The sequence below is a fragment of the Podarcis filfolensis genome (genome assembly GCF_964270895.1).
Source record: "Podarcis filfolensis genome assembly, chromosome: 10".
Taxonomy (NCBI): Eukaryota; Metazoa; Chordata; class Lepidosauria; order Squamata; family Lacertidae; genus Podarcis; species Podarcis filfolensis.
This window is the reverse complement of record NC_139612.1, coordinates 69,118,365-69,143,840: the sequence shown is the minus strand read 5'-3', so window position 1 is coordinate 69,143,840 and position 25,476 is coordinate 69,118,365. Positions and strand designations below refer to the sequence as shown.

General features: G+C 45.4%; 1 protein-coding gene across 3 annotated transcripts; it reads right to left on the bottom strand.

Moving 5' to 3' along the window:
• Positions 1 to 287: 287 nt before the first annotated feature.
• On the bottom strand, positions 288 to 25,469 carry ANKRD16 (ankyrin repeat domain 16). Of its 3 annotated transcripts, XR_014538774.1 has the most exons (9): positions 25,386 to 25,469; positions 20,073 to 20,494; positions 18,658 to 18,878; positions 15,672 to 15,714; positions 12,677 to 12,785; positions 11,850 to 12,011; positions 6,328 to 6,406; positions 2,252 to 2,856; positions 288 to 381 (listed from the first exon to the last, which is right to left on the bottom strand). XR_014538774.1 is itself a non-coding variant. In XM_083573059.1 (8 exons), exons 2-8 carry the CDS (start codon positions 20,384 to 20,386, stop codon positions 2,681 to 2,683), a joined length of 1,104 nt encoding a protein of 367 aa, XP_083429185.1. In that variant the 5' UTR covers positions 20,387 to 20,494; positions 25,386 to 25,469; the 3' UTR covers positions 2,123 to 2,680. The 3 variants fall into 3 exon arrangements, 2 of the variants coding, with proteins under 2 accessions (XP_083429185.1, XP_083429186.1); XM_083573059.1 differs by lacking the exon at positions 288 to 381 and having other exon boundaries at positions 2,123 to 2,856; XM_083573060.1 differs by lacking the exons at positions 288 to 381; positions 25,386 to 25,469 and adding an exon at positions 25,225 to 25,278 and having other exon boundaries at positions 2,123 to 2,856.
• Between the last annotated feature and the right edge of the window lie 7 nt (positions 25,470 to 25,476).

The window sequence follows — 25,476 nt, the reverse complement described above, 5'->3', positions numbered from 1 at the left end:
CTGAGAAGGCCCTCTGCCTGGTTCCCTGTAACTTGGCTTCTCGCAGTGTGGGAACTGCCAGAACGCCCTCAGCGCTGGACCTCAGTGTCTGGGCTGAACAATGGGGATGGAGACACTCCTTCAGGTATACTGGACCAAGGCCATTTAAGTAAGTCAATTCCGGAGCCTGCAGCATGTGTGAGTTGGCCGTTCCACAGCTCTCCAGCATTAATATAATAAATCTTTATTATTTATACCCCGCCCATCTATGGCTTCTTGCCTGTTTGAGAAAGAATCGTTTGCTCACTTGCTTGCGCCAGTTAATTGTTCAGCACCCAAATGTACGGTTAGAGTTGATGGTTCATGCGGCAGGACGGAGTGGTCTCCTCTCTTAGGACAGAGCTTTGGGGGGAGAATAAAATGAAATTGTCTCGCCGTACCATTATTATATAAAACAGGCATCCCCAACCTTCGGCCCTCCAGTTGTTTTGGCCTACAACTCCCATTATCCCTAGCTAACAGGACCAGTGGTCAGGGATGATGGGAATTGTAGTCCAAAACATCTGGAGGGCTGAATGTTGGGAATGCCTGATATAAAAGCTGGGCGTTTTTAAAATAAAGGTGTACAGTTCTGGCCACCCTCTGATCTTGGGACAGGGGCAGGGCCCAAAATAAATGAATACCAAAATGCGAAAGAGATTGGAGCACCTTCTGTATGCAGAATGTTTAACACTTCTTTAGGGACACGGGTGGCGCTGTGGGTTAGACCACAGAGCCTAGGACTTGCTGATCAGAAGGTCGGCAGTTCGAATCCCCGCGCCGGGGTGAGCTCCCATTGCTCGGTCCCTGCTCCTGCCAACCTAGCAGTTCGAAAGTACATCAAAGTGCAAGTAGATAAATAGGTACCGCTCTGGCGGGAAGGTAAACGGCGTTTCCATGCACTGCTCTGGTTCGCCAGAAGCGGCTTAGTCATGCTGGCCACATGACCCAGAAGCTGTACGCCGGCTCCCTCGGCCAATAAAGCGAGGTGAGCACCGCAACCCCAGAGTTGGCCACGACTGGACCTAATGGTCAGGGGTCCCTTTAACTTTACCTTTAGTTTAGAGGATATTTCTGCGTTGGGGAAAACAAAGACCAAAATAGCTGCAACGCCTGGGCATGAATGGTCTTATTTACTTGAAACAACAGAACCGTAGAATTGGAAGGCAACTAGTCCACTCCCAGCAATGCAGGAATCACAGCTAAATAACCCTTTAACATATAGCTATCCAACCTGGGTTTGAAAACCTCCAGCGAACGTGAGTCCACCACCTTTCGTCGAATCCTATTCCGTTGTCAAACAGCTTTTTAAAAGGGTGTGGATGATACTGAGAAAGATGGGCCGATAGATACCTTTCCCGCCCGGACCTGGCCACAGTGATCCATGCAACGGTCACCTCCAGGCTTGACTACTGTAATTCGCTCTGCACGGGGCTGCCCTTGAAACTGTCCCACAAACTCCAGCGGGTGCAGAATGCTGCAGCGAGGCTCCTCACGGGGTCCCTGCCATGCGAGCATATTCACCCAGTGCGTTACCAGTTGCACTGGCTCCCGGTGGAGTATAGGGTCAGGTTCAAGGTGCCGGTCTTGACATTTAAAGCCCTTTGTGGCTTTAAATCGTATCTAAAGGACCGCCTCTCCTGGTATGCCCCGCAGAGGAGCTTAAGGTCCATGAACAACCATAGTTTAGAGGTCCCGGGCCCTAAGGAAGTCAGACTATCCTCCACCAGGGCCAGGGCCTTCTCAGTGATGGCTCCGACCTGGTGGAATGCTCTGTCCCATGAGACTAGGGCCCTTCAGGATTTAACCTCCTTTTGCCGGGCCTGTAAGACAGAGCTATTCCGCCTGGCCTTTAATTTGAATTCAGCCAGATCTTTTATTTCCCTTCTCTTCCCTCCCCCTCCCCTTTTATGAAGATCACCCGCTCTGAGATCCCACAGCTAATTCTCCCCTGGCCTCCTCGCTGGCCCAAGTAGGACCAATTCAGCCAGCTAGCCCTGGGGATTATCTAATTGATTTTTGATTTTTGAATTTTATTGTTATTCATGTTTTTATACCGTATTTTATGCTGCTTTTATAATTAAGTGTTTTAAAGCGTTTTAAATTTGTTGTTAGCCGCCCCGAGCCCGGTTTTTGAACCGGGAAGGGTGGGGTATAAATAAAAATGTATTATTATTTATTATTATCAGACAGATTCCGATACACCTATACAAAGGAATGAAAATGTCTCAACCTGCAGCCCAAAGCAACCAAGAATGGGAGTGAGGGATGGAAGGAGGGACTGATTTCTGTTCCGACCTACGGCCATCGCATGTGGCGTTGCTTCTCTTCCACTGCGGTTCAGCTTCCGACAAAAAAAGAGCGCATTATTTTGCTTGCTGTCCAGTGTGGCAGACATTCCACAGCAGTCATTCCAATGCAGAGGAAACACAATGCAAAATGCAGGATAAGTCGTCCATGACATTTCGTTTGTGGATTAAAAACAGCAAACAGCAACAGGGCTGGTTTTCTTTCTGGATAAGCAAGCGACCGCTGGCACTTTCCGTCTCTGCATCGGAATCCTCCAGCATCTACTCATGGGAGCTTTGCTGATCTCAATTCCAAAGCCAAGGGGCCACTGCAGAGAAGGCCCTGCTTGCAGTCCCGGTGAAGGCGACTTACGTTACTGATGGACAGGGCAGGACGGCACTGGGATTTCGTCAAAAATTTGGAGGAGGGCTGGCTTCTTCGCAAGCTGCCGCGCATGCGTTCCGGTACTGTCAGGGGAGTCCCGCAAACCCGCCTGCAGGAGAATTTGCACACATGCGGCATGCTGGCCCGAGCATGCCAGGTGCAGGGCTGTGGGAAGAGAAGAAGCAGACTTAAGATCGAAAGGGAAGGGTTTGGTGGCCGGTCGCTCATGGCACAGCTTCTTTCTCACTTAGCTGCCTGCGTTTACAGCTGATTAAGTTTCAGTTGATTAAGCTGCATGAGTGTTCAATGGTAAGCCAGTTAGGTATTGTGGTTAAAGCATTGAAGAGACCAGGGTTCTCAGCCATGAGAACCACGTACACCGCACTGAGCTCATTGGAAGAAAAGGACGCAGGGCGGGATATAAAATGCAATAAATAAATGAAATACAGTGGTACCTCGGGTTACGAACGCTTCAACCTGGAAGTAAGTTGTCCAAGCTCTCGGAGGCCTCGCCGCTGCCTGGAGGCAAACCCGGACATCAGCGGGACCTACGGAGCTCTCTCAGGCCTCCGTGAATGCCGGGAGCCAAGCCAATAGTGATTGTGGAAGATATTTATTAAAGTTTTACAAAAACAAAAGTTTAGAAAAGTAAAACAAAAAGCCATATAATAGAAAAAGATACATAAAAAAAAATAAAAAAATACAAAATTCAAAAGACAAGTAGGTACAAAAAAAAGTTAAAAGCAAAATCCATTTTTGTAACTTTAAATTCATTTAACTTGTTTCCTTGACTCCCTCACACCTCCCCTTTTTGTATTCCCATTTAAATAATCAAGTCAGCAAATCCTTACCCTCTTTCATTTATCTTAACTCTATATCTTAACATATTATAACTCTATATTTTCATCCAATTTATCAGTTCATTTTTACATATTCTTAATAACTTTTGTTGCTAAATACCACTTATTTCCAATCCAAACATCATTTTAACATTCATTAATTTTACAATATTTCTGAAGATAGTCTTTAAATTTCTTCCAGCCTTCCTCCACCAACTCTTCTCCCTGGTCTCGGATTCTGCCAGTCATTTCCGCCAATTCCATATAGTCCATCACCTTCATCTGCCACTCTTCCAGGGTGGGTAGCTCTTGTGTCTTCCAATACTTTGCAATAAGTATTCTTGCTGCTGTTGTTGCATACAAGCCAATTGTGATTGTGGAAGAGGACCCTGAGCCCTCTCCAAACAGTGAGTTTGGAAATAAATTTTATTTTTTTTTCATCTAAAATACTGTCTTATTTATTTTATAGTACAGTACACTGATTATTGCCTTTATCTTATGGATCAATGGTCCCGTGAAACAGTAAAATTTGTGTTAAATTCCTGTTTTAGGGGGTGTTTTTTCGTCATCTGGAACGGATCAATCCACTTTCCATTACTTTCAATGGGAAAGTCCGCTTCAGGTTAAGAACAGTTTCAGGTTAAGTACAGACTTCCGGAACCAATTAAGTACTTAACCTGAGGTACCACTGTAAGGTAGAAATCGCCTTCTTGACCGCTGGACCCACTATTGGTCTCGCCTGCCCCATCCGCCAGAGCCTGTCTTTAAAGGAGGGGAAAGCCCCTAACTCAAGGAGGCTTTGAGACCCAGCGGCTACCTTCACTTGGTGTAGCTGGACAGTGGGTGCTATTTCCCAGGATTGTGGTCGCTGTCGCATGCTGACAGCTTCATTCATTCTCACACACACACACACACACAATTTTCTGTTTTACAATTTAGAATACTCATTTAAACATCCTCAAAATATCGACTGGAAGAAATTTAAAGACTACCTTCAGAAACACTGTAAAATTAATGAATGTTAAAAATGATGTTGGATTGAAAATAAGTGGCATTAGCAACAAAGTTAACAAGAGTATGCAAAATTGAACTGAAAATGGATGAAAATATAGAGTTATAATATGTTAAGATATAGAGTTAAGATAAACGAAAGAGGGTAAGGATTTGCTGATTTGAGGGGAGGTGTGAGGAGGCCAAGGAAATAAGATAATGAGTTAGGGTTACAAAAATGGATTTGTTTTTATTCTTCCTTTTCTTATTTTATGTATTTTTCTATATTTCTTTTATTGTATTTCTTTCTTTTTATATGATCTTTTAAATTTATGTTTTCGTAAAACTCCAATAAATATCTTTTAAAAAAATTAAAAATTAAAAAATAAACATCCTCAAAATATCAATAACTTCCCTTCTTCTCTTTCTATGGTTCATTTTGCATATCATAAATCCCTGCATATTTCACATAAACTAAACCAATCAGTCTTCCATTATTACATCCATCAAAACTTATTTACACTGTTGAATTTATCTTAATGCTGCCAACGTTTTCAAGTGTACACAATTCCCCCCCCATATATTCAATAAACATTTTCCAATCTACTCTAAACGTATGTTCTTCTTGTTCTCTTATTCTATATAAGTCTGCAAGCTGCGCATATTCTGTCAGCTTAAGTTGTCATTCTTCTTTAGTTGAGACCTCACTCGTTTTCCATTTTGGGGCTAACAAAACACGGGCCGCAGTAGTGGTGTACATAAATAACCTTTTTTGATACGGAATTTCCGTCTGAATTATCCCCAACAAAAAATACTCTGGGTTGTTGTTTTTTGGAAAAGTACTTTAAAACATTTTTTTCAATTCATTATGCATCATTTCCCAATATCTTTTGCCCTTTTACAGGTCCACCACATATGAAAGAATGTTCCCACCACCTCATTGCATCTCCTTATTGCATGTTGACAGCTTCCAGGAGGTGCAGGTGAGAGCTAAGTGCAAGGTGGGGACCAAAGGTGGACAAACGACCCCAGAACGAGCCTGTCATGTCCCCCCCCAGAGGTATTGTTGTTGTTGTTTAGTCGTTTCGTCGTGTCCGACTCTTCGTGACCCCCTGGACCACAGCACGCCAGGCACTCCTGTCTTCCACTGCCTCCTGCAGTTTGGTCAAACTCATGCTGGTAGCTTCAAGAACACTGTCCAACCATCTCGTCCCCTTCTCCTTGTGCCCTCCATCTTTCCCAACATCAGGGTCTTTTCCAGGGAGTCTTCTCTTCTCATGAGGTGGCCAAAGTCTTGGAGCCTCAGCTTCAGGATCTGTCCTTCCAGTGAGCACTCAGGGCTGATTTCCTTCAGAATGGAGAGGTTTGATCTTCTTGCAGTCCATGGGACTCTCAAGAGTCTCCTCCAGCACCAGAATTCAAAAGCATCAATTCTTCGGTGATCAGCCTTCTTTATGGTCCAGCTCTCACTTCCATACATCACTACTGGGAAAACCATGGCTTTAACTATACAGACCTTTGTCGGCTAGGTGATGTCTCTGCTTTTTAAGATGCTGTCTTGAATAACTAAGAGAAGCTATGAACTATGCCGTGCAGGGCCACCCAAGACGGACAGGTCATAGTGGAGAGTTTTGACCAAACGTGATCCACCTGGAAGAGGAACTGGCAAGCCACTACAGTATCCCTGCCAAGAAAACTCCATGGACCAGAGGTATTACCTCTCCCCTAATACCCCATCCACCCCACTGGAAGCCTGTTTGTGCAAATGCCAGACGTAATCCCAATACAAATTGTGAAAGGGTCTTACCGGTACGATTTTTCCCATCCTTCGCATTCAGATCAGCGCCGAGCAACAGAAGCGTCTCGATTGTGCCTGCATGTCCTTCCTGCGTTGTTAGAGAAGAGACACAACTTTCACGCTCAGCAAAAACCAGAACCTTTCTCTATCTAGGCCAGGGATCTGGGAACCTGTGGATGTCCTGATATTATTGGACTCCAGCTTCCATCATCCTTGACCATTGACTGGGGCTGAGGGGAGTTGGAGTCCCACAACATCCAGATCATCACAGGTCCCCCTCCCTCCCATTTCATTCCCATTCCCCTTCTGGTTTCAAAGTGGACAATCCGACACAGTGCAGATTAGCAGTGGGCTAGACACGCTGCTTGTACAAAGGTCCAAGTTTCAGCCCTAGACTCAGCTTCATTAGTAAAGAAAATGATGATTTGAATGCACCGGATGGCGCCAGAGAGCAGGAAATTTTTATATGTGTTTTTCCATAGGGTTTATTATTATTTTGTTAAAACGATCTAATTTCTGATTTTTTTACAGCATTTCCCCCTCCTGTTGGTAGATCCACCCTCTGGCACCTAGAGTTGCCACCTTTGTTCTGGCAAAATACAGGACAGGGCGTGGCGGTCCTTTACATTTATAAAAATATTTTATACAGTATATAAAAAACTATATGCATACACACACACACATATATATCACATACATAAACATACATATATACATATACATACATACACACTCATACAAACACACACACACATATACGAGTGTGTGTGTGTGTGTATATACGGGACACGGGTGGCGCTGTGGTCTAAACCACAGAGCCTAGGGCTTGCCGATCAGAAGGTCGGCGGTTCGAATCCCTGCGATGGGGTGAGCGCCCGTTGCTCGGTCCCTGCTCCTGCCAACCTAGCAGTTCAAAAGCACGTCAAAGTGCAAGTAGATAAATAGGTACCACTCCGGCGGGAAGGTAAACGGCGTTTCCGTGTGCTGCTCTGGTTCGCCAGAAGCGGCTTAGTCCTGCTGGCCACATGACCCAGAAAAACTGTCTGCGAACAAATGTCAGCTCCCTCGGCCTGTAAAGCGAGATGAGCGCCGCAACCCCAGAGTCGTTCGTGACTGGACCTAATGGTCAGGGGTCCCTTTACCTATATCTATCTATCTATCTATCTATCTATCTATATCTATCTATATATCTATACAGTGGCGTAGCGTGGGGGGTGCAGGGGGTGAGGGCCGCACCGGGCGCAACATCTGGGGTTAGGGCAAATCCATGGGTTAGGGGGCGCAAATTCACGGGTTAGGGGGCGCAAATCCACGGGTTAGGGGGCGCAAATTACTTGCCTTGCCCCGGGTGCTGACAACCGACGCTACGCCACTGTATCTATATATCTATCTATATATCTCTATATATGTGTGTGTGTGCGCGCGCGCACGCGTGTGTGTGTATAAATATGTATATGTGTATAAATATATATATGTGTGTGTGTATGTGTATATATGTGTGTGTATATATATATATATATATATATATATATATATATATAAAAGTGGTTTACAACAGTCACACCTAAAACCATACAATAAAAACAATTTTTTAAAAATCAGAAATTAATTATTACGGGCCGTAAGACTGCAGGAAAGAGCCTGTCTTTTATTAATTGATGGGATATAAGCTACTCTGGGAGCCTTTTTGGCTGAAAAGCCCCTCCAAATGCCCTCAATATAATGAACAAAAAGAACTGGGAACTCCTCTCCCTCTTTGCCACAGACCCTAGAAAGCCACTGCCAGTCAGAGTAGAGAAAATTGTATTTTTATGTTGTGAACCGCCCTGAGATATATGGATGAAGGGTGATATACCAATTTAAATAATAATAATAACAACTACTATTATTCTTATTATTTATACCCCGCCCATCTGGCTGGGTTTCCCCAGTCACTCTGGGCAGCCTCCAACAGAACATTAAAATACAATAACCTATTAAACATTTCTTCCAGTAGCACCTTAAAGACCAACTAAGTTAGTTCTTGGTATGAGCTTTCGTGTGCATGCACACTTCTTCATGCACACAAAAGCTCATACCAAGAACTAACTTAGTTGTTCTTTAAGGTGCTACTGGAAGAAATTTATTTTTGTTTTGTTTTGACTATGGCAGACCAACACGGATACCTATCTGTAACTATTAAACATTAAAAGCTTTCCTAAACAGGGAATAATAATACAGTGGTACCTCGGGTTAAGTACTTAATTTGTTCCGGAGGTCCGTACTTAACCTGAAACTGTTCTTAACCTGAGGTACCACTTCAGCTAATGGGGCCTCCCGCTGCCAGAGCACGATTGCTGTTCTCATCCTGAAGCAAAGTTCTTAACCTGAAGCACTATTTCTGGGTTAGCGGAGTCTGTAACCTGAAGCGTATGTAACCTGTAGCGTCTGTAACCTGAAGCGTATGTAACCTGAGGTACCATTGTAATAATAATAATAATAATAATAATAATAATAATAATAATAATAATAATATCAGACTAGATGGGACCAAGGCTCTGGCTCAGGGATAAGGCAAGCCCACATGTTCGTACAATGAATCGCACATGTCGGCAATTCAGTTTTAATAGCCTGATTTATCTTCCGCAGGCCATGCGCTGGCAGCTGAAGAGCTGCTGAGAGAATTAAGTCTCGTGAAGATAAAAGACTGGCTTCCTAGCTGTAAATCTAATGCACTTCTGCAAAGCCAGCCAGCGTTGCTCTTTGTAATGGCAGGCTCAGCGGCTGAGCGCTGGGCAGCCAAAAATGGAGCCAGTGATGTACAAGATGCGGGGGATCAGAATGAGCAGAGAATTTCCTAGTTTTAAAGGAGTGAAACAATAGAGTGTCTTTGTGCAGGGAGAAAAGGGCAGCGTGGAATAAAGCTGGTGTGGAGGAACTTATTGTTATTCTTATGTATTACCGTATTTTTCGCTCTACAAGACGCACCAGACCATAAGATGCACCTAGTTTTTGGAGGAGGAAAACAAGAAAAAATATATTCTGAATCTCAGAAGCCAGAACCACAAGAGGGATCGCTGCCCAGCGAAAGCAGTGATCCCTCTTGCTGTTCTGGCTTCTGGGATAGCTGCGCAGCCTGCATTCGCTCCATAAGACGCACACACATTTCCCCTTACTTTTTAGGAGGGAAAAAGTGAGTCGTATAGAGCAAAAAATATGGTAAGTTTGTAGGCCACCCTTCATTTGCAGTTTTCAGGGTGGTTCACAGCCTAAAAATGCATTATTAAAAACACAATGTAAAGGTAAAGGGACCCCTGACCGTTAGGTCCAGTTGTGGCTGACTCTGGGGTTGCGATGCTCATCTCGCTTTATTGGCCGAGGGAGCCGGCGTACAGCTTCCGGGTCGTGTGGCCAGCATGACAAAGCCGCTTCTGGCGAACCAGAGCAGCGCACGGAAATGCTGTTTACCTTCCCGCTGGAGCGGTACCTATTTATCTACTTGCACTTTGATGTGCTTTCGAATTGCTAGGTTGGCAGGAGCAGGGACCGAGCAATGGGAGCTCACCCCGTTGTGGGGATTCGAACCGCCGACCTTCTGATCGGCAAGTCCTAGGCTCTGTGGTTTAACCCACAGCGCCACCCACGTCCCTATTAAAAACACAAAGTACATGATTAAAAACAAGGACAAAAAAAACAAACCCTTAGCCCCCCGCAACCCATTGGCTCTCCAGATGTTGCTAACTACAACTCCCATCATCCCACCCATTAACATCTGGAGGGCTCCATCAGTAAAGCATGAGACTGTTGAATCTTAGGGTTGTGGGTTAGAAATCACGTGGGGCAAAAGAGTCCTGTATTGCAGAGAGGGTTGGACTAGATGATGCTTGGCAACTCTACGATTCTACGCCAGTTCCGTGCAACAGCATTGCACAGATGCAGGACAATGTTTAAAAGGAGAAACAAGGACAAGTGGGATATAAAATGGAAGAATGGTATAAAGAGGTGTGGGATATAGCTATGGTGACTGGGCCGCCGAGACCACATAACACCAGTCTTGAAAGACCTACATTGGCTCCCAGTATGTTTCTGAGCACAATTCAAAGTGTTGGTGCTGACCTTGAAAGCCCTAAATGGCCTCGGTCCAGTATACCTGAAGGAGCGTGTCCACATCCATTGTTCTGCCCAGACACTGAAGTCCAGCGCCGAGGGCCTTCTGCTGGTTCCCTCCCTGTGAGAAGTGAGGTTACAGGGAACCAGGCAGAGGGCCTTCTCGGTAGTGGCACCCGTCCTGTGGAACGCCCTCCCGTCAGATGTCAAAGAGAACAACAAGTACCTGACATTTAGAAGACATCTGAAGGCAGCCCTGTTCAGGGAAACTTTTAATGTGTGACACTTTGATGTATTTTTAATCCTTGTTGGAAGCCGCCCAGAGAGGCTGGAGAAACCCAGCCAGATGGGCGGGGTACAAATAATAAATTATTATTATTACAGTGGTACCTTGGGTTAAGTACTTAATTCATTCTGGAGGTCCGTTCTTAACCTGAAACTGTTCTTAACCTGAAGCACCACTTTAGCTAACTGGGCCTCCAGCTGCCGCCGCACGATTTTTGTTCTCATCCTGAAGCAAAGTTCTTAACCTGAGGTATTATTTGTGGGTTAGTGGAGTCTGTAACCTGAAGCGTATGTAACCCGAGGTACCACTGTATTAATGATAAATTAACATATGCCATTAAGGTAAGATGGGGAATATGCAGGAAAAATAATTTTGAGGAGACACAGAGGGTGTAGAATTTGTACTGGTTTTTTTAAAAACTATTTTTTTTATTAAAGATTTCTTAGTTTACAAAAATCCGTGCATTGTCTCTTTTAGAATTTGTACTGTTAAAACGGAAAGGGGTCAGACCATCGCAAGAGGTGCTGAATTTTTGGGAGGTTGGATAGTTACAATGGAATGGTCTCTATTCTTCTTTATTTATGGTTATTACTTTGTCAAAATAATTATAAAAAAATAAAACTTTTTTAAAAAATAGAAAGGGGAAGCAGAGCAGAGCACAAGAAGTCTTGATTTGTTTTTTAAAACACATTTTGTGCATCCATGTCTAATTTTGCCCCTTCTAAAAATTTATTTATTGATATGTGATTCTCTTTCTGTACATCTACCAAAGAATAAAATAAAATAGATAAAGAAGAAGACTGGCAAAATAAATTACTGAACTATGCAGGGCAAATTATTACAAAAAAAAGGCAACCGTTCAATGCATATGTTTAAAACGTTGTGCTTAGATTCTTACATTGGTACAACTTTTATAAGTCACTCAGAATAAGATGAAGAAGGTTTTAAAATTGGATTGTTAAGTATATAAGGTTTCATGGACGTGCAGGAACAAGTGCATTATAATGGAACCTGGAGGGAAATGCACCCCCAAAAATTATGGTTTAATTTGATTATGATTTTCCCCCCTGTGTTTTTTCTTTTCGTTTTGTCATTTTTGGAAAATCAATAAATGTTATTGAAATGTCAGTGAAAACTTCCAAGGAGAAAAGCAAAGGACCTTGGCAGCGTAATGCAAGGCCGTCAGCTGCAGCGAAGTGGCTCTGGAGTTGACGTCAACGCCGAGATGTGAAACTAGGAACCGGAGGGCAGGATCCTGCGCTGTGACCGCGGCTTGGTGCAGGGGCTGAGCGCCGAGAGCATCCCGGGCGGTGTAGCAAGCCTAAGGGTGTGAAAAGGCAAAGTCCTGTGTGAGAATCCAGCCCATGGGTAGGCAAACTAAGGCCCGGGGGCCGGATCCAGCCCAATCGCCTTCTCAATCCGGCCCGTGGATGGTCCGGGAATCAGCGTGTTTTTACATGAGTAGAATGTGTCCTTTTGTTTAAAATGCATCTCTGGGTTATTAGTGGGGCATAGGAATTCGTTCTCCCCCCAAAAAAAATATAGTCCGGCCCCCACAAGGTCCGAGGGACAGTGTACTGGCCCCCCGCTGAAAAAGTTTGCTGACCCCTGATCCAGCCTAACCATCTGGAGTCACAACCTGCCAGAATCACAGGCCATCTCCGCACCAGATGTTTATAGCAGGCGCCAGCAAACTTTTTCAGCAGGGGGCCGGTTCACTGTCCCTCAGACCTTGTGGGGGGCCGGACTATATTTTGAAAATAATAATAATGAACAAATTCCTATGCCCCACAAATAACCCGGAGGTACATTTTAAATAAAAGGACACATTCTACTCGTGTAAAAACACGCTGATTCCCGGACCGTCCATGGGCCAGATTGAGAAGGCGATTGGGCCGGATCCAGCCCCCGGGCCTTAGTTTGCCTACCCAGGGTTTAAAGCATTGCTCTCCCACTTTAAACAGACACAACATCGTTTGCACGTACCTTATGTTTCTCTAGAAGCAGCTGCGCGATGCCAAGGTGCCCATGTTGTATCGCATCCATAAAAGGCGTGACACCACATTTGTCCCTGCTATCGGGCTGGTAGCGGCACCTTAGGATTAAGCACATAAAGGACAAGTTAGAGCAGTGAAGGCATTGTCCCCTGGTGGGGGCCGTGGGATTACCTGGGGGTGGCGTCTCACACACAAAGGAATGTGCAAATGACTATCAGGCTGTGAAAAGCTGGACCCGTCTACTGCAGTTATTAAGTTTGCAGATGACACCACCATAATGGGTTTAATAACAGGTGGAGACAAATCAGCATAGAGGGGAGGTCCAAAAAATATCTGCATGGTGCCTAGGGAACAACTTGCACCTTAATATCAGCAAGACAAAGGAGATGGTGTTGGCCTTTTAGAGGAAGAGAAGAGAACTAGCCCCACTGTACATCGGGGAGGGCTGTGTGGAAAGAGTCTCTTCCTTTAAATTCCTAGGAGTTTATCTCAGTGAAGACCTTACTTGGAAAATCAATACAACCCAGGTGGTTAAGAAAGCCCAACAGAGACTCCATCTCCTCAGAGTATTGCGGAAGAACGATGTCAATCAACATTTGATGATCTCCTTCTACTGGTCCACAATAGAAAGTGTCTTTTCATACTGCATCACAGTGTGGGATGCTGGTTTGACATCAACTGATAGGAAGTGCCTACAGAGGGTGGTGGATACAGCACAAGATATTATGGGCTGTCCCGTGAATCCGCTGGATGAAATAGCAGAAGAACGTTGCCTCAGGAGAGTGAGGAAAATCCTCAGGGATGATTCACACCCTGGCCGGCACTTTCTTGGTCTCCTGCCCTCAGGCAGAAGATAATAGAGGCATTATTAGTCGCACCAACAGGGTAAAAAACAGCTTCTATCCGTGGGCTGTTAGGCTGCTGAATGAAAAGATAACAACTGACTTTCAGGTTTGGTGGGTGTGCGTCAGTAAACGAGGGGAATTAAGACTAAGAGAGCTGAGTGGGGGTTGCTCGTGTAATCTCACTGTATACAAATTGTACAAGTGACAATAAAGTATTTCAGTTTCAATTTCAATCCCTGGACCAGGTTGGTCAAGTTTGTTGAATTAATTCAACTAAATCGTTTCCATTGGGTTTTGAGTAAACATGCAATTAAGTGTGACTGTTTTGAATTGTATCGTGTTATTATCTGTATTTTTAAATAGGGTTTTATAGGTTGTTGTTTTTTTAATAGAGTAAGCACTGGGAATGAGTTTGTGGAACTAAGGGGACAGTGGCCTGAAATTTTTTGGGGAACTTTGGGGCTAGAGCAAAGTAAAGGGGTACCCCAGAGAATTGGAGGGGCTTTTTGTGGTGGGTGAGATTTATTCTTTAATTTGCTGCACAACCATATGGAAATTCAGTGTAAAACAATTTTAAAAAATCATAGCCAAGCAGTTAAAAAATAATCAAAGGCAAAACCTAGCTCAAAATTCAGTTTAAAACTGAGAAGTGCCAGCTCTAAAAAAAATTGGGGGGTAGTGGGGGCTCACATTTTTTGGACCTGAGAACCACATACCTCCTTGGCCAGCCCCAGCATGCAAGATTCAGTTGTCCTTGTATTTTTTTCCTAACTTTTAAGCAGCCACCGAAATCCTTCCTGCTAAAAATCGGGTGGCAACCCCATGCTCCCTTCTCGTTTGTTTGTTTGTCACAAGGACCCGAGAAGAGCCTGCTGGATCAGGCCAAAGAGGCCCCATCTTAGTCCAGGATCCTGTTCTCAAAGTGGCCAACCAGATGCCGAGTTCGAATCCCCACTTGGCCGTGAAGTTCATTGGGTGACCTTGTGCCAATTGCCATCTCTTAGCCTATTATTATTATTATTATTATTATTATTATTATTATTATTATTATTTTAACATATAAAACACATACATACACATTTACACAATACACGTATACAACACACTACCTAATTTTCATAACATAAAACAAACCTACATTACTCTATATAATACCTATACATGTGGGACGCGGGTGGCGCTGCGGGTTAAACCACAGAGCCTAGGTCTTGCCGATCAGAAGGTTGGCGGTTCGAATCCCCACAACAGGGTGAGCTCCCATTGCTCGGTCCCTGCTCCTGCCCACCTAGCAGTTCAAAAGCACGTCAAAGTGCAAGTAGATAAATAGGTACCACTCCGGCGGGAAGGTAAACGGTGTTTTCCGTTCGCCAGAAGTAGCTTAGTCATGCTAGCAACACATGACTCGGAAGCTGCACGCCGGATCCCTCGGCCAGTAAAGCGAGATGAGCACCGCAACCCCAGAGTTGTCCACAACTGGACCTAACGGTCAGGGGTCCTTTATACTATACATATCAACATACCTACACACCTACCCCACATGGACACCCACCAAGTGACTTGACTTCCTGCCGTTTTTGTTACGCTGCTTTATTTTTCCAACTAGCTTAAACACATTTCATTATTTCTTTAATCTCTTCTTTTATCTTAACTTTACTCTCCTTTCACTCTAATCATTTTCTGGATTCACTCAGTATCTGGCAGAAATTCTACTTTTTCCACATAAATTTGGATGTGTTCCTTAAAGATAGCCCACTCCTTATTCACTTTTTGTACCAGATCTCCTCTTATCCTCCCTGTTAGTTCGGCAATATGGAAGTATTCCATCATATTAGATAGCCAGTCTGTTTCAGTTGGGACGCTGCTGCTTTTCCTGTTTTTGGCAATCAATAACCTTGCCGTCGTAGTTGCATACATAAATATTGGTTTGACCGTTTCTCTTGGATATCATGTCAGAGGAAATAAAAAGAACAGTTGCCATCTCTTAGCCTAGCCTACCTCGCAGGCTTGCTGAGAGGATGAAATGCGGAGAACCGTCTACACCACCTTGAGCTCCTTGGAAGAAAATGGCTGTTATAGCAATGTAATAAATAAACAAATATTCCTCTTATGGGAAGCCCGAAAGACAGGAAGTCTGCTTACCTCTCAAGGAGCATTTTCACTACCTCCAGACATCCATGCATTGCTGCTTGACAAAGAGGAGATTTATCAAAGTTGGGTTTGATGACAGATACCAGACTTCCCCAACCTGGTGACTTCCAGATGTTTTTAGACTATGATTTCCATCATAGTAAATATTCCCTTACTATTTTTGGTCACAAATTAAAAACCCCATAGTTGATATCTGGGCTTTTTTTTCCAGCTGGAACTTGCCAGAATTCAGTTCCGGCACGTCTCAGGTGGGCGCCTTTGCATAGCTGTCAACTTTTCACTTTTCTTGTGAGGAATCCTACTCAGAATAAGGGAATTTCCCTTAAAAAAAGGAAAACGTTGACAGCTATGCGCCTTTGCCATCATAAGAGAACAAGGGAGGTGTTCGTGGCACCTCTTTTTATAGGAAAACAGCACTGGTTGATATTAGTATCTACAGGGGAGGCTTGGTTCTCAAACATAATCTCTTCGACTCCCGAAACCGTTCAAAAACCAAGGCGCGGCTTCCGATTGGCTGCAGGAGTTTCCTGCGCTCAAACAGAAGCCGAATTGACGTTTGGCTTCCAAAAAACGTTTGAAAACCGAAACACTTACTTCCGGGTTTTTGGCGTTCGGGAGCAGATTTGTTTGTCAACTGAGCTGTTCAAGAACCAAGGTTCCACTGTAGTTGTCAAGGACCTCTGTACACAGTCAGTTGTCTGGAGAAAACCTCTTTTTCCTCCCCCCAATAAATGTTTATTGTTTTCTTTATACATTTCTTTAAACAATACATTAATCAACATATACAGTGGTACCTTGGATTACGTACGCTTCAGGTTACAGACTCCGCTAACCCAGAAATAGTACCTCGGGTAAAGAACTTTGCTTCAGGATGAGAACAGAAATCGTGCTCTGGCAGTGGGAGGCCCCATTAGCTAAAGTGGTGCTTCAGGTTAAGAACAGTTTCAGGTTAAGAACGGACCTCCGGAACGAATTAAGTACGTAACCAGAGGTACCACTATAAACCTTTTTGCTCTGCTGAGCTTGCAACTTCCCTCCTTCTCTTCAGCTGGTATCCCTTATCAAATCCAGTCGCGTATCCAAATTCTTTACATCTTAACATCCTCTCGACATTGTAGGAATTACTTCAATCCTGCTAGTGTCTTTAAACTATCATTTAAGTATATACTCCAGTTTTCCTGGAATTTCTGATCGTCCTGGTCTTGGATCCTGCAAGTCAGTTTGGCCAACTCAGCAAAGTCCATCATCTTCGCCTGCTACTCTGCAATAATGGGTATTTCTTGTGATTTCCATTTTTGGGTCAACAAAGTCCTCGCAGCAGCTGTGGCGTACAGAAATAGTCTATGATCTATCTTCATAATCTCATTTCCCATCAAGCTTAGCAAAAAAGCTTCTGGCTTTTTAGGGAAAGTATATCTGAAAATTTTCTTTAGTTCATTATAGATCGACTCCCAGAATGTCTTTACTTTATCACAAGTCCACCACGTATGATAGAATTCTATCTGGAGATAACCTCTGAACTCACCTCCAGCCTCTGATTTTGCCACACACTAAAAGGAAAAGCGAGCGCCAGATGTCGAAATGAGCAGAGTCCACAATACAGTCGTACCTCGGAAGTCGAACGCCTTGCCAGTCAAACTTTTTGGCTCCAGAACATTGCAAACCCAGAAGTGAGTGTTCTTTGGAAACTAAACGTCTGTCGCAGCTTCCAATTGGCTGCAGGAGCTTCCTGCAGTCAATCAGAAGCTGTGCCTTGGTTCCCGAACGTTTTGGAAGTCGAACGGACTTCCGGAATGGATTCCATTCGACTTCCACGGTACGACTGTACAGTGGTACCTTGGTTCTCAAACGCCTTGGTACTCAAACATTTTGGAACCCAAACACTGCAGACCCGGAAGTAAGTGTTCCGGTTTGCGGACATTTTTCGGAAGCCGAACGTGCTCCATTTTGAGTGTTACGCTTCCATTTTGAGTGTTATGCCTGAGGTCTGTCTGTTTTTGCTATTTATTTTGTGCTTTTGTTTTTGTGGCTTTTTTGTTTAGTTTTTGTGACTGGGTGGAACCCAGTTCAGCTATGATGGATTGATTGTGTAACTGCAGTACATTGTTTATTGCTTTCATTTTGTGGATCAGTGGTCTCGTTAGATAGTAAAACCCATGTTAAATTGCTGCTTTAGGGGTTGTTTTTAAAAGTCTGGAACAGATTAATCCATTTTGCATTACGTTCTATGGGAAGCCGCGCCTTGGTTCCCAAACGTTTTGGAAGTCGAATGGACTTCTGGAACAGATTCTGTTCAACTTCTGAGGTACGACTGTATCTTGCAAATTTTGGACTTTCTGTGGACTCCAGATCATCCTCTGCCAGAACCTCTTTGGAAGAGGAGTCATCCAGTTGGAGCACAACAGACTCAGAGGTCAGCAGTTCCCGATCACAACCTTCTGAAAATGCAACAAGGGAAGACCAAGGGATTTTGCTATCTTTTGACTTCAAAGGGTGGGACTACTGCCCAGTATACCTGAAGGAGCATCTCCACCCCCCATCTTTCTGCCCAGACACTGAGGTCCAGCTCTGAGGGCCTTCTGGCAGTTCCCTCACTGCGAGAAGCAAAGTTACGGGGAACCAGGCAGAGGGCCTTCTCGGTAGTGGCACCCGCCCTGTGGAACGCCCTCCCACCAGATGTCAAAGAGATAAACAACTACCTGACATTCAGAAGACATCTGAAGGCAGCCCTGTTTGGGGAAGTTTTTAATGTGTGACATTTTAATGTATTTTTAATCTTTGTTGGAGGCTGCCCAGAGCGGCTGGGGAGACCCAGCCGGATGGACAGGGTACAAATATTAATATTATTATTATTATTATTATTGTTATTATTATTATTATTACAACTACTACTACAGTCCCATGGAAATAGACATCCTCCACTTAGGGCCGAGGTGATGCATCATCTGTATCCCTTCAGTCACACACCTTAACTCACCTGCTGTGTGTAGGGGAGTCCTCTTGATTTTGCTTTCCGTGTCCCAAATGGTTGGAGAGACATCCAGGAGGTACCGGATGACCTCAGGATCCCCCTCTCGGCTGGCAATATGGAAACAGCTCCAGCCATCTTTGTTCTTCAATAATGGGTTTGCTCCGTGGTCAATGAGATCCTGAATGACTTCTAGATTCCTTCTGGTACAAGCCATCATAAGGGGAGTCCTAAAAGTCCAGGACAGGGCCAGGGGGAGACACAATTTATTATCAGAGACAGAAACATTTCATAAGAGACAGCATCCACTATTCTAAAGCCAGCCTTGAGGCCAGTCGGAAGATTTCAAATCCTGGAGGCGGTTGGAGGATGGATGGTGGCTAACAGATTGAGGTTGGATCCTGACAAGACAGAAGTACTGTTTGTGGGGGACAGGAGGCGGGTGGGTGTGGAGGACTCCCTGGTCCTGAATGGGGTAACTGTGCCCCTGAAGGACCAGGTGTGCAGCCTGGGAGTCAGTTTGGACTCACAGCTATCCATGGAGGTACAGTGCAATTCTGTGTCCAGGGCAGCTGTTTACCAGCTCCACCTGGTACGCAGGCTGAGACCACACCTGCCAGCAGACTGCCTCGCCAGAGTGGTGCATGCTCTGGTTATCTCCCGCTTGGACTACTGCAATGCGCTCTATGTGGGGCTACCTTTGAAGGTGACCCGGAAACGACAAATAATCCAGACTTTGGCAGCTAGACTAGTGACTGGGAGCAGCCGCCGAAACGATACAACACCAGACCTGAAAGACCTACATTGGCTCCCAGTACGTTTCTGAGCCCAATTCAAAGCGTTGGTGTTGACCTTTGAAGCCCTAAATGGCCTCGGCCCAGTATACCTGAAGGAGCGTCTCCACCCCCATTGCTCAGTCCGGACACTGAGGTCCAGCTCCAAAGGCTTTCTGGTGGTTCCCTCACTGAGAGAAGTGAGGTTACAGGGAAACAGGCAGAGGGCCTTCTCGGTGGTGGCGCCCACCCTGTGGAACGATGTCTGATTTGTTATAAGGCTGCTTCCTAAGTTCCTTCAGTGTTTCTTGCAACTCTGAGAGCCAGTGTGGTGTAGTGGTTAAGAGCGGTAGATTCGTAATCTGGTGAACCGGGTTCGCTTCCCCGCTCCTCCACATGCAGCTGCTGGGTGACCTTGGGCCAGTCACACTTCTCTGAAGTCTCTCAGCCCCACTCACCTCACAGAGTGTTTGTTGTGGGGGAGGAAGGGAAAGGAGAATGTTAGCCGCTTTGAGACTCCTTCGGGTAGTGATAAAGCGGGATATCAAATCCAAACTCTTCTTCTTCTACGATTTTGTTGCAAATGCTAAATACGACCCAAGTTACAACCAAAGACCCCACCCTCTGCAAAAAAAACTGACGGCAACATACCAGTCTGCTTTCTTCAAGCAATCGACAGTAGCTCCTCTGTCCAGCAGGTACAAGACGCAGTCCCTGTGACCCATGGAGGCTGCCTCGTGGAGGGGTCGCTTGTAATCGCTGTTAAACACTTCGATGTCCATTTCTAAGGTCTCGACTAAGTACGTCAGGATCCTCAGCTGACCGTGCCGGGCCGCGTAGTGGAGCAGGGTGTCTCCGGACCTCCCAAAATGCCTCTTTTTCGCATCCCAAACATTTGCAACCTCTTCTTTCAGAAGGATGAGATTCCCTTCCTTCACCAACCTAGGAAGGTTGCCTTCAGCCATTGATGAAGGCGGATGCAAAAATTACAGCTCCAGGTAAGAATTTGGAGTCAGGAGAGACCCAGCAATGCTTACTCCCTTTAGGTCTCCATGGTGTTTTGGCCCCGTGGCCTAAAAACAGGAAACAAAAAGGGGCGGAAATTATAAGAGAGGCTCCACCTGTTGAGTCAAGTGTTGATGGCATTTTACCATTGTACTGTGGAGAGTGTATTAGCTTATGGTCTGTGTGTGTGGTGTGGGAGCTGTATGGTCAGGGGAAAAACAATGTAAAGACTGCGGAGAGAATAATTGGGTGCCCTCTTCCCACCTTGGATCAAATCTATGCTTCCAGGTGTCATAAGAAAGCCGCAGAGATAGCGCAGGATAGTGCGCACCCCGGAAATGATCTCTTTCAGCTTCTGCCTTCTGGAAGAAGGTCCAGGGTTATAAAGACCAGGACTAGCCGCCTGGGAAACAGTTTCTATCCAAATGCGATTTTGGTTTTAAACGCAGTATAAGGTAGTCTCTATGGGAGTATATTGTATTTAATTATGGGGTATCAGAGTTTTTAGGGGGCTAACCAGGTTGGGATAGCAGGCTTGTTGGTTTTTGAATGTCTTATGTAGATTTTTTCAATTTCGTTGTTCTGTATGGGACAATGACAATAAAGATTATCGTATCGTACCTGTTACTTCAGTTGTTGAAAAAGAAATAAGTATTTCCCCAATTACCCCCTCCACCCTCAGCCTAGATTTCTACAAGGTGACAAGGGGTACTGTTTGGATTCTAGGATTTTGGAAGGGCGTTGCAACTCAGCAACAGAGCACGTGCTTTGCAGGATAAAACGTAAAGGGACCCCTGACCGTTAGGTCCAGTCGTGGCCGACTCTGGGGTTGCGGCGCTCATCTCGCTTTACTGGCCGAGTGTTATGTACTGAGTTGAATAGGATCCAAACTGCAGCAGTCTGATTGGTCCTAGAACAATAGGATCCAAAAGGCAGCAGTCTGATTGGTCCTAGAACAATAGGATTCAGAATGCAGCAGTCTGATTGGTCCTAGAACAATGCAGCAGTATGATTGGTTGGCAGGAACCACCCAATCATGCTCCAGATAGAAGTGAATCCACAACCTGATTGGCTTACAGTAGAATTCCGGAATTAGCCAATCATGTGCAGCCCATTGTGTAAATAATGTATATAAAGCAGATACTTTGAGGGGACATTCATTCATTCCTCCTCACCACTATGAGCTGAATAAAGAGCATGAAATCACTTTGCGACTCTGAGTATATTTCACCGAGGGAGCCAGCGTACAGCTTCCGGGTCATGTGGCCAGCATGACTAAGCCGCTTCCGGCGAACCAGAGCAGCGCATGGAAACGCCGTTTACCTTCCCGCCGGAGTGGTACCTATTTATCTACTTGCACTTTGACGTGCTTTCAAACTGCTGGGTTGGCAGGAGCAGGGACCGAGCAACGGGAGCTCACCCCATCGCGGGGATTCGAACCGCCAACCTTCTGATCGGCAAGCCCTAGGCTCTGTGGTTTAACCCACAGCGCCAATTCTAGGTTTGTCCCCCATCCTCCTCCCTGCCGCGTTCTGCAAGAGGGACCCACAAGACAGTTGGTAGACTCTGAAGCTCAGGGCTGTAGGTTTGAATCCCAATGCTGGGCAAAAAGTTCCTATACTGAAGAGGGTTGGACTAGATGAACCTTGGTGTCCCTTTTCAAGTCTCTAATTCTATGAGTCTATGAATACCAAGGCTACGGAGGGAGCCAGCCAGAGCCACCTTCTGAGCAGGTTGTATGCGAGGAAGGGGCTGTGGGCTGTGGGCCGTAATATGAAAGCATATGCTGCAGCGGGATGAAGGAGACGAAAGGGCTCCTGTACCTTTAATAGCTTGCTACCCTCTTTTGTCCCCTTTATGGAGCACTGCCTTGTTGTGGCGAAGGGGCTTGAATAACTCAGAGAAGCTATGAGCTATGCCGTGCGGGGCCACCCAAGATGGACAGGTCATAGTGCTTATTTAACTTATATGCAAAATTCATCATGCGAAAGGCTGGGCTGGATGAATCCCAAGCCGGAATTAAGATTGCCGGAAGAAATATCAACAACCTCAAATATGCTGATGACACAACCTTGATGGCAGAAAGTGAGGAGGAATTAAAGAACCTTTTAATGAGGGTGAAAGAGGAGAGGGCAAAATATGGTCTGAGGCTCAACATTAAAAAAACGAAGATCATGGCCACTGGGCCCATCACCTCCTGGCAAATAGAAGGGGAAGAAATGGAGGCAGTGAGAGATTTTATTTTCTTGGGTTCCATGATCAGTGCAGATGGTGACAGCAGTCATGAAATTAAAAGACGCCTGCTTCTTGGGAGAAAAGCAATGACAAACCTAGACAGACCTTGCCAACAACGGTCCATATAGTTAAAGCTATGGTTTTCCTAGATGTATGGAAGTGAGAGCTGGACCATAAAGAAGGCTGATCACCGAAGAATGGATGCTTTTGAATTCTGGTGCTGGAGGAGACTCTTGAGAGTCCCATGGACTGCAAGAAGATCCAACCTCACCATTCTGAAGGAAATCAGCCCTGAGTGCTCACTGGAAGGACAGATCCTGAAGCTGAGGCTCCAAGACTTTGGCCACCTCATGAGAAGAGAAGACTCCCTGGAAAAGACCCTGATGCTGGGAAAGATGGAGGGCACAAGGAGAAGGGGACGACGGAGGACGAGATGGTTGGACAGTGTTCTTGAAGCTACCAGCATGAGTTTGACCAAACTGTGGGAGGCAGCGGAAGACAGGAGGGCCTGGCGTGCTCTGGTCTAGGGGGTCACAAAGAGTCGGACACGACTAAACAACAACAACAAAACCCTCTTTTGTATAGCTATTAAAGGTGCAGAAGCCCTCTCTTCTCTTCTGCATCTGGCTACCCTCTGTGTTGCACTTCATATTTCTGTACTGCCATCCATAACAACTAACTGGGTTTTCAAAGACACTCCTCCATCCCAGAATTCTTCTCAACAGTTGATAGATTGATTTGATTCAGTATTATTTCTATGCCGCCTTTCAGTCAAACGAATCACAAAGGGGTTTACAAACACTAAATTATCAAATATATTCTTTATTAGGCATAGCAAACCCACATTATCAAGCATACACCCTATACAAATTGTGCAAAATATAAGATCAACATAACAAGGTTTGTCCCAGTCAGATCTTTAACTGCAGAGAAAATCAATTTGCATAAATAATACAACCACTAATTCTCTTTATAATGGCCCAGTCTTTCTACATGGACAGCACTCAAAAATTCGGCCACTATTAAAGTCATTTGATCATTACTCTCCGAAAGCAGCGTAGAAATCAGCCAATTGAGTTGTAAGGCCTCTAATGCGAAATTATAATAACATGATGGCAGAAACAGGCTTATCCAGGGACCATAAAAAATCAATGACGACCCTGGCAAACGTTACCTGAGTCACAGATTATTGTGTAGCTAAAACAGCACCACCTGCACACAAGAAAGGACTTATCAGCAGGTTTTGGGGAACCCATAAAGTTTACAAGAAGACTTGGGGGGCTGCCACAAGTGGCAACCCCACAAAACTGCCCAAGGCGCATGCTCAGTGGACACAAAATGCGCATTGACTGTTGGGTGGCAGAAAACAGAAAGGGGTATCCTGGATGATAAGGGAGAACCCTGAAGAGGAGCAAGGCACAACCTGCCCCATTCTTTTTAACATCTACATGCAGCCGCTGGGAGAGATCATCAGGGGGTTTGGGCTGGGTGTCCATCAATATGCGGATGATACCCAGGTCTACCTCTCTTTAAATCAGAACCAGTGAACACGGTGAAGGTCCTGTGTGAGTGTCTGGAGGTGGCTGGAGGATGGATGGCGGCTAATGGATTGAGGTTAAATCCTGACAAGACAGAAGTACTGTTTCTGGGGGACAGGAGGCGGGCAGGTATGGGGGACTCCCTGGTCCTGAATGGGGTAACTGTGCCCCTGAAGGACCAGGGGCGCAGCCTGGGAGTCATTTTGGACTCACAGCTGTCCATGGAGGCACAGGTTAATTTTGTGTCCAGGACAACTGTTTACCAGCTCTATCTGGTATGCAGGATGAGACCCTTCCTGCCCGCAGACTGTCTCGCCAGAGTGGTGCATGCTCTGGTTATCTCCCGCTTGGACCACTGCAATGCGTTCTACGTGGGGCTACCTTTGAAGGTGACCCGGCAGCTGCAATTAATCCAGAATGCGGCAGCTAGACTGGTGACTGGGAGCGGCCACCGAGACCACATAACACCGGTCTTGAAAGACCTACATTGGTTCCCAGTACGTTTCTGAGCACAATTCAAAGTGCTGGTGCTGACCTTGAAAGCCCTAAACGGCCTTGGTCCTGTATACTTAAAGGAGCGTCTCCACCCCCATCGTTCTGCCTGGACACTGAGGTCCAGCGCCGAGGGCCTTCTGGCGGTTCCCTCCCTGCGAGAATCCAAGTTACAGGCAACCAGGCAGAGGGCCTTCTTGGTGGTGGCACCCGCCCTGTGGAACGCCCTCCCATCAGATGTCAAAGAGAACAACAACTACCAGTCTTTTAGAAGACATCTGAAGGCAGCCCTGTTCAGGGAAGTTTTTAATGTGTGACATTTTAATGTATTTTTAATCTTTGTTGGAAGCCGCCTAGAGTGGCTGGGGAAACCCAGCCAGAAGGGTGGGGTACAAATAATAAATTAATATTACTATTACTATTACGTTTGTGTTGTCCTCCTGGCAACAGTATTGGGGTGTGTGTGTGTGTGTGTGTGATTTATAGAAGGAAAAGGAGGAGGAGGCAGCGGAGAAGAAGTCCAAAGCACAAACATGCAAGTTAAGGATAAAATTAAGACGATATTCAGAATACAGAAGTGCCAGAAGCGATCCACCATTGGGAAAAGAAAACACGACATAATATTTCAAAGCGACAAGGTATTAGAAGCCTGCTTGAATACAAACGCCGCCTGCCTGGGGAAAACTCGGCATACCTGCTTCATTTAACTCCTTAAAGCCGATTAATGCGCAAGGGATCCCTACCCGCTTCCACCACTCTTGCCCCGCACATGGAGGACTGCCCAC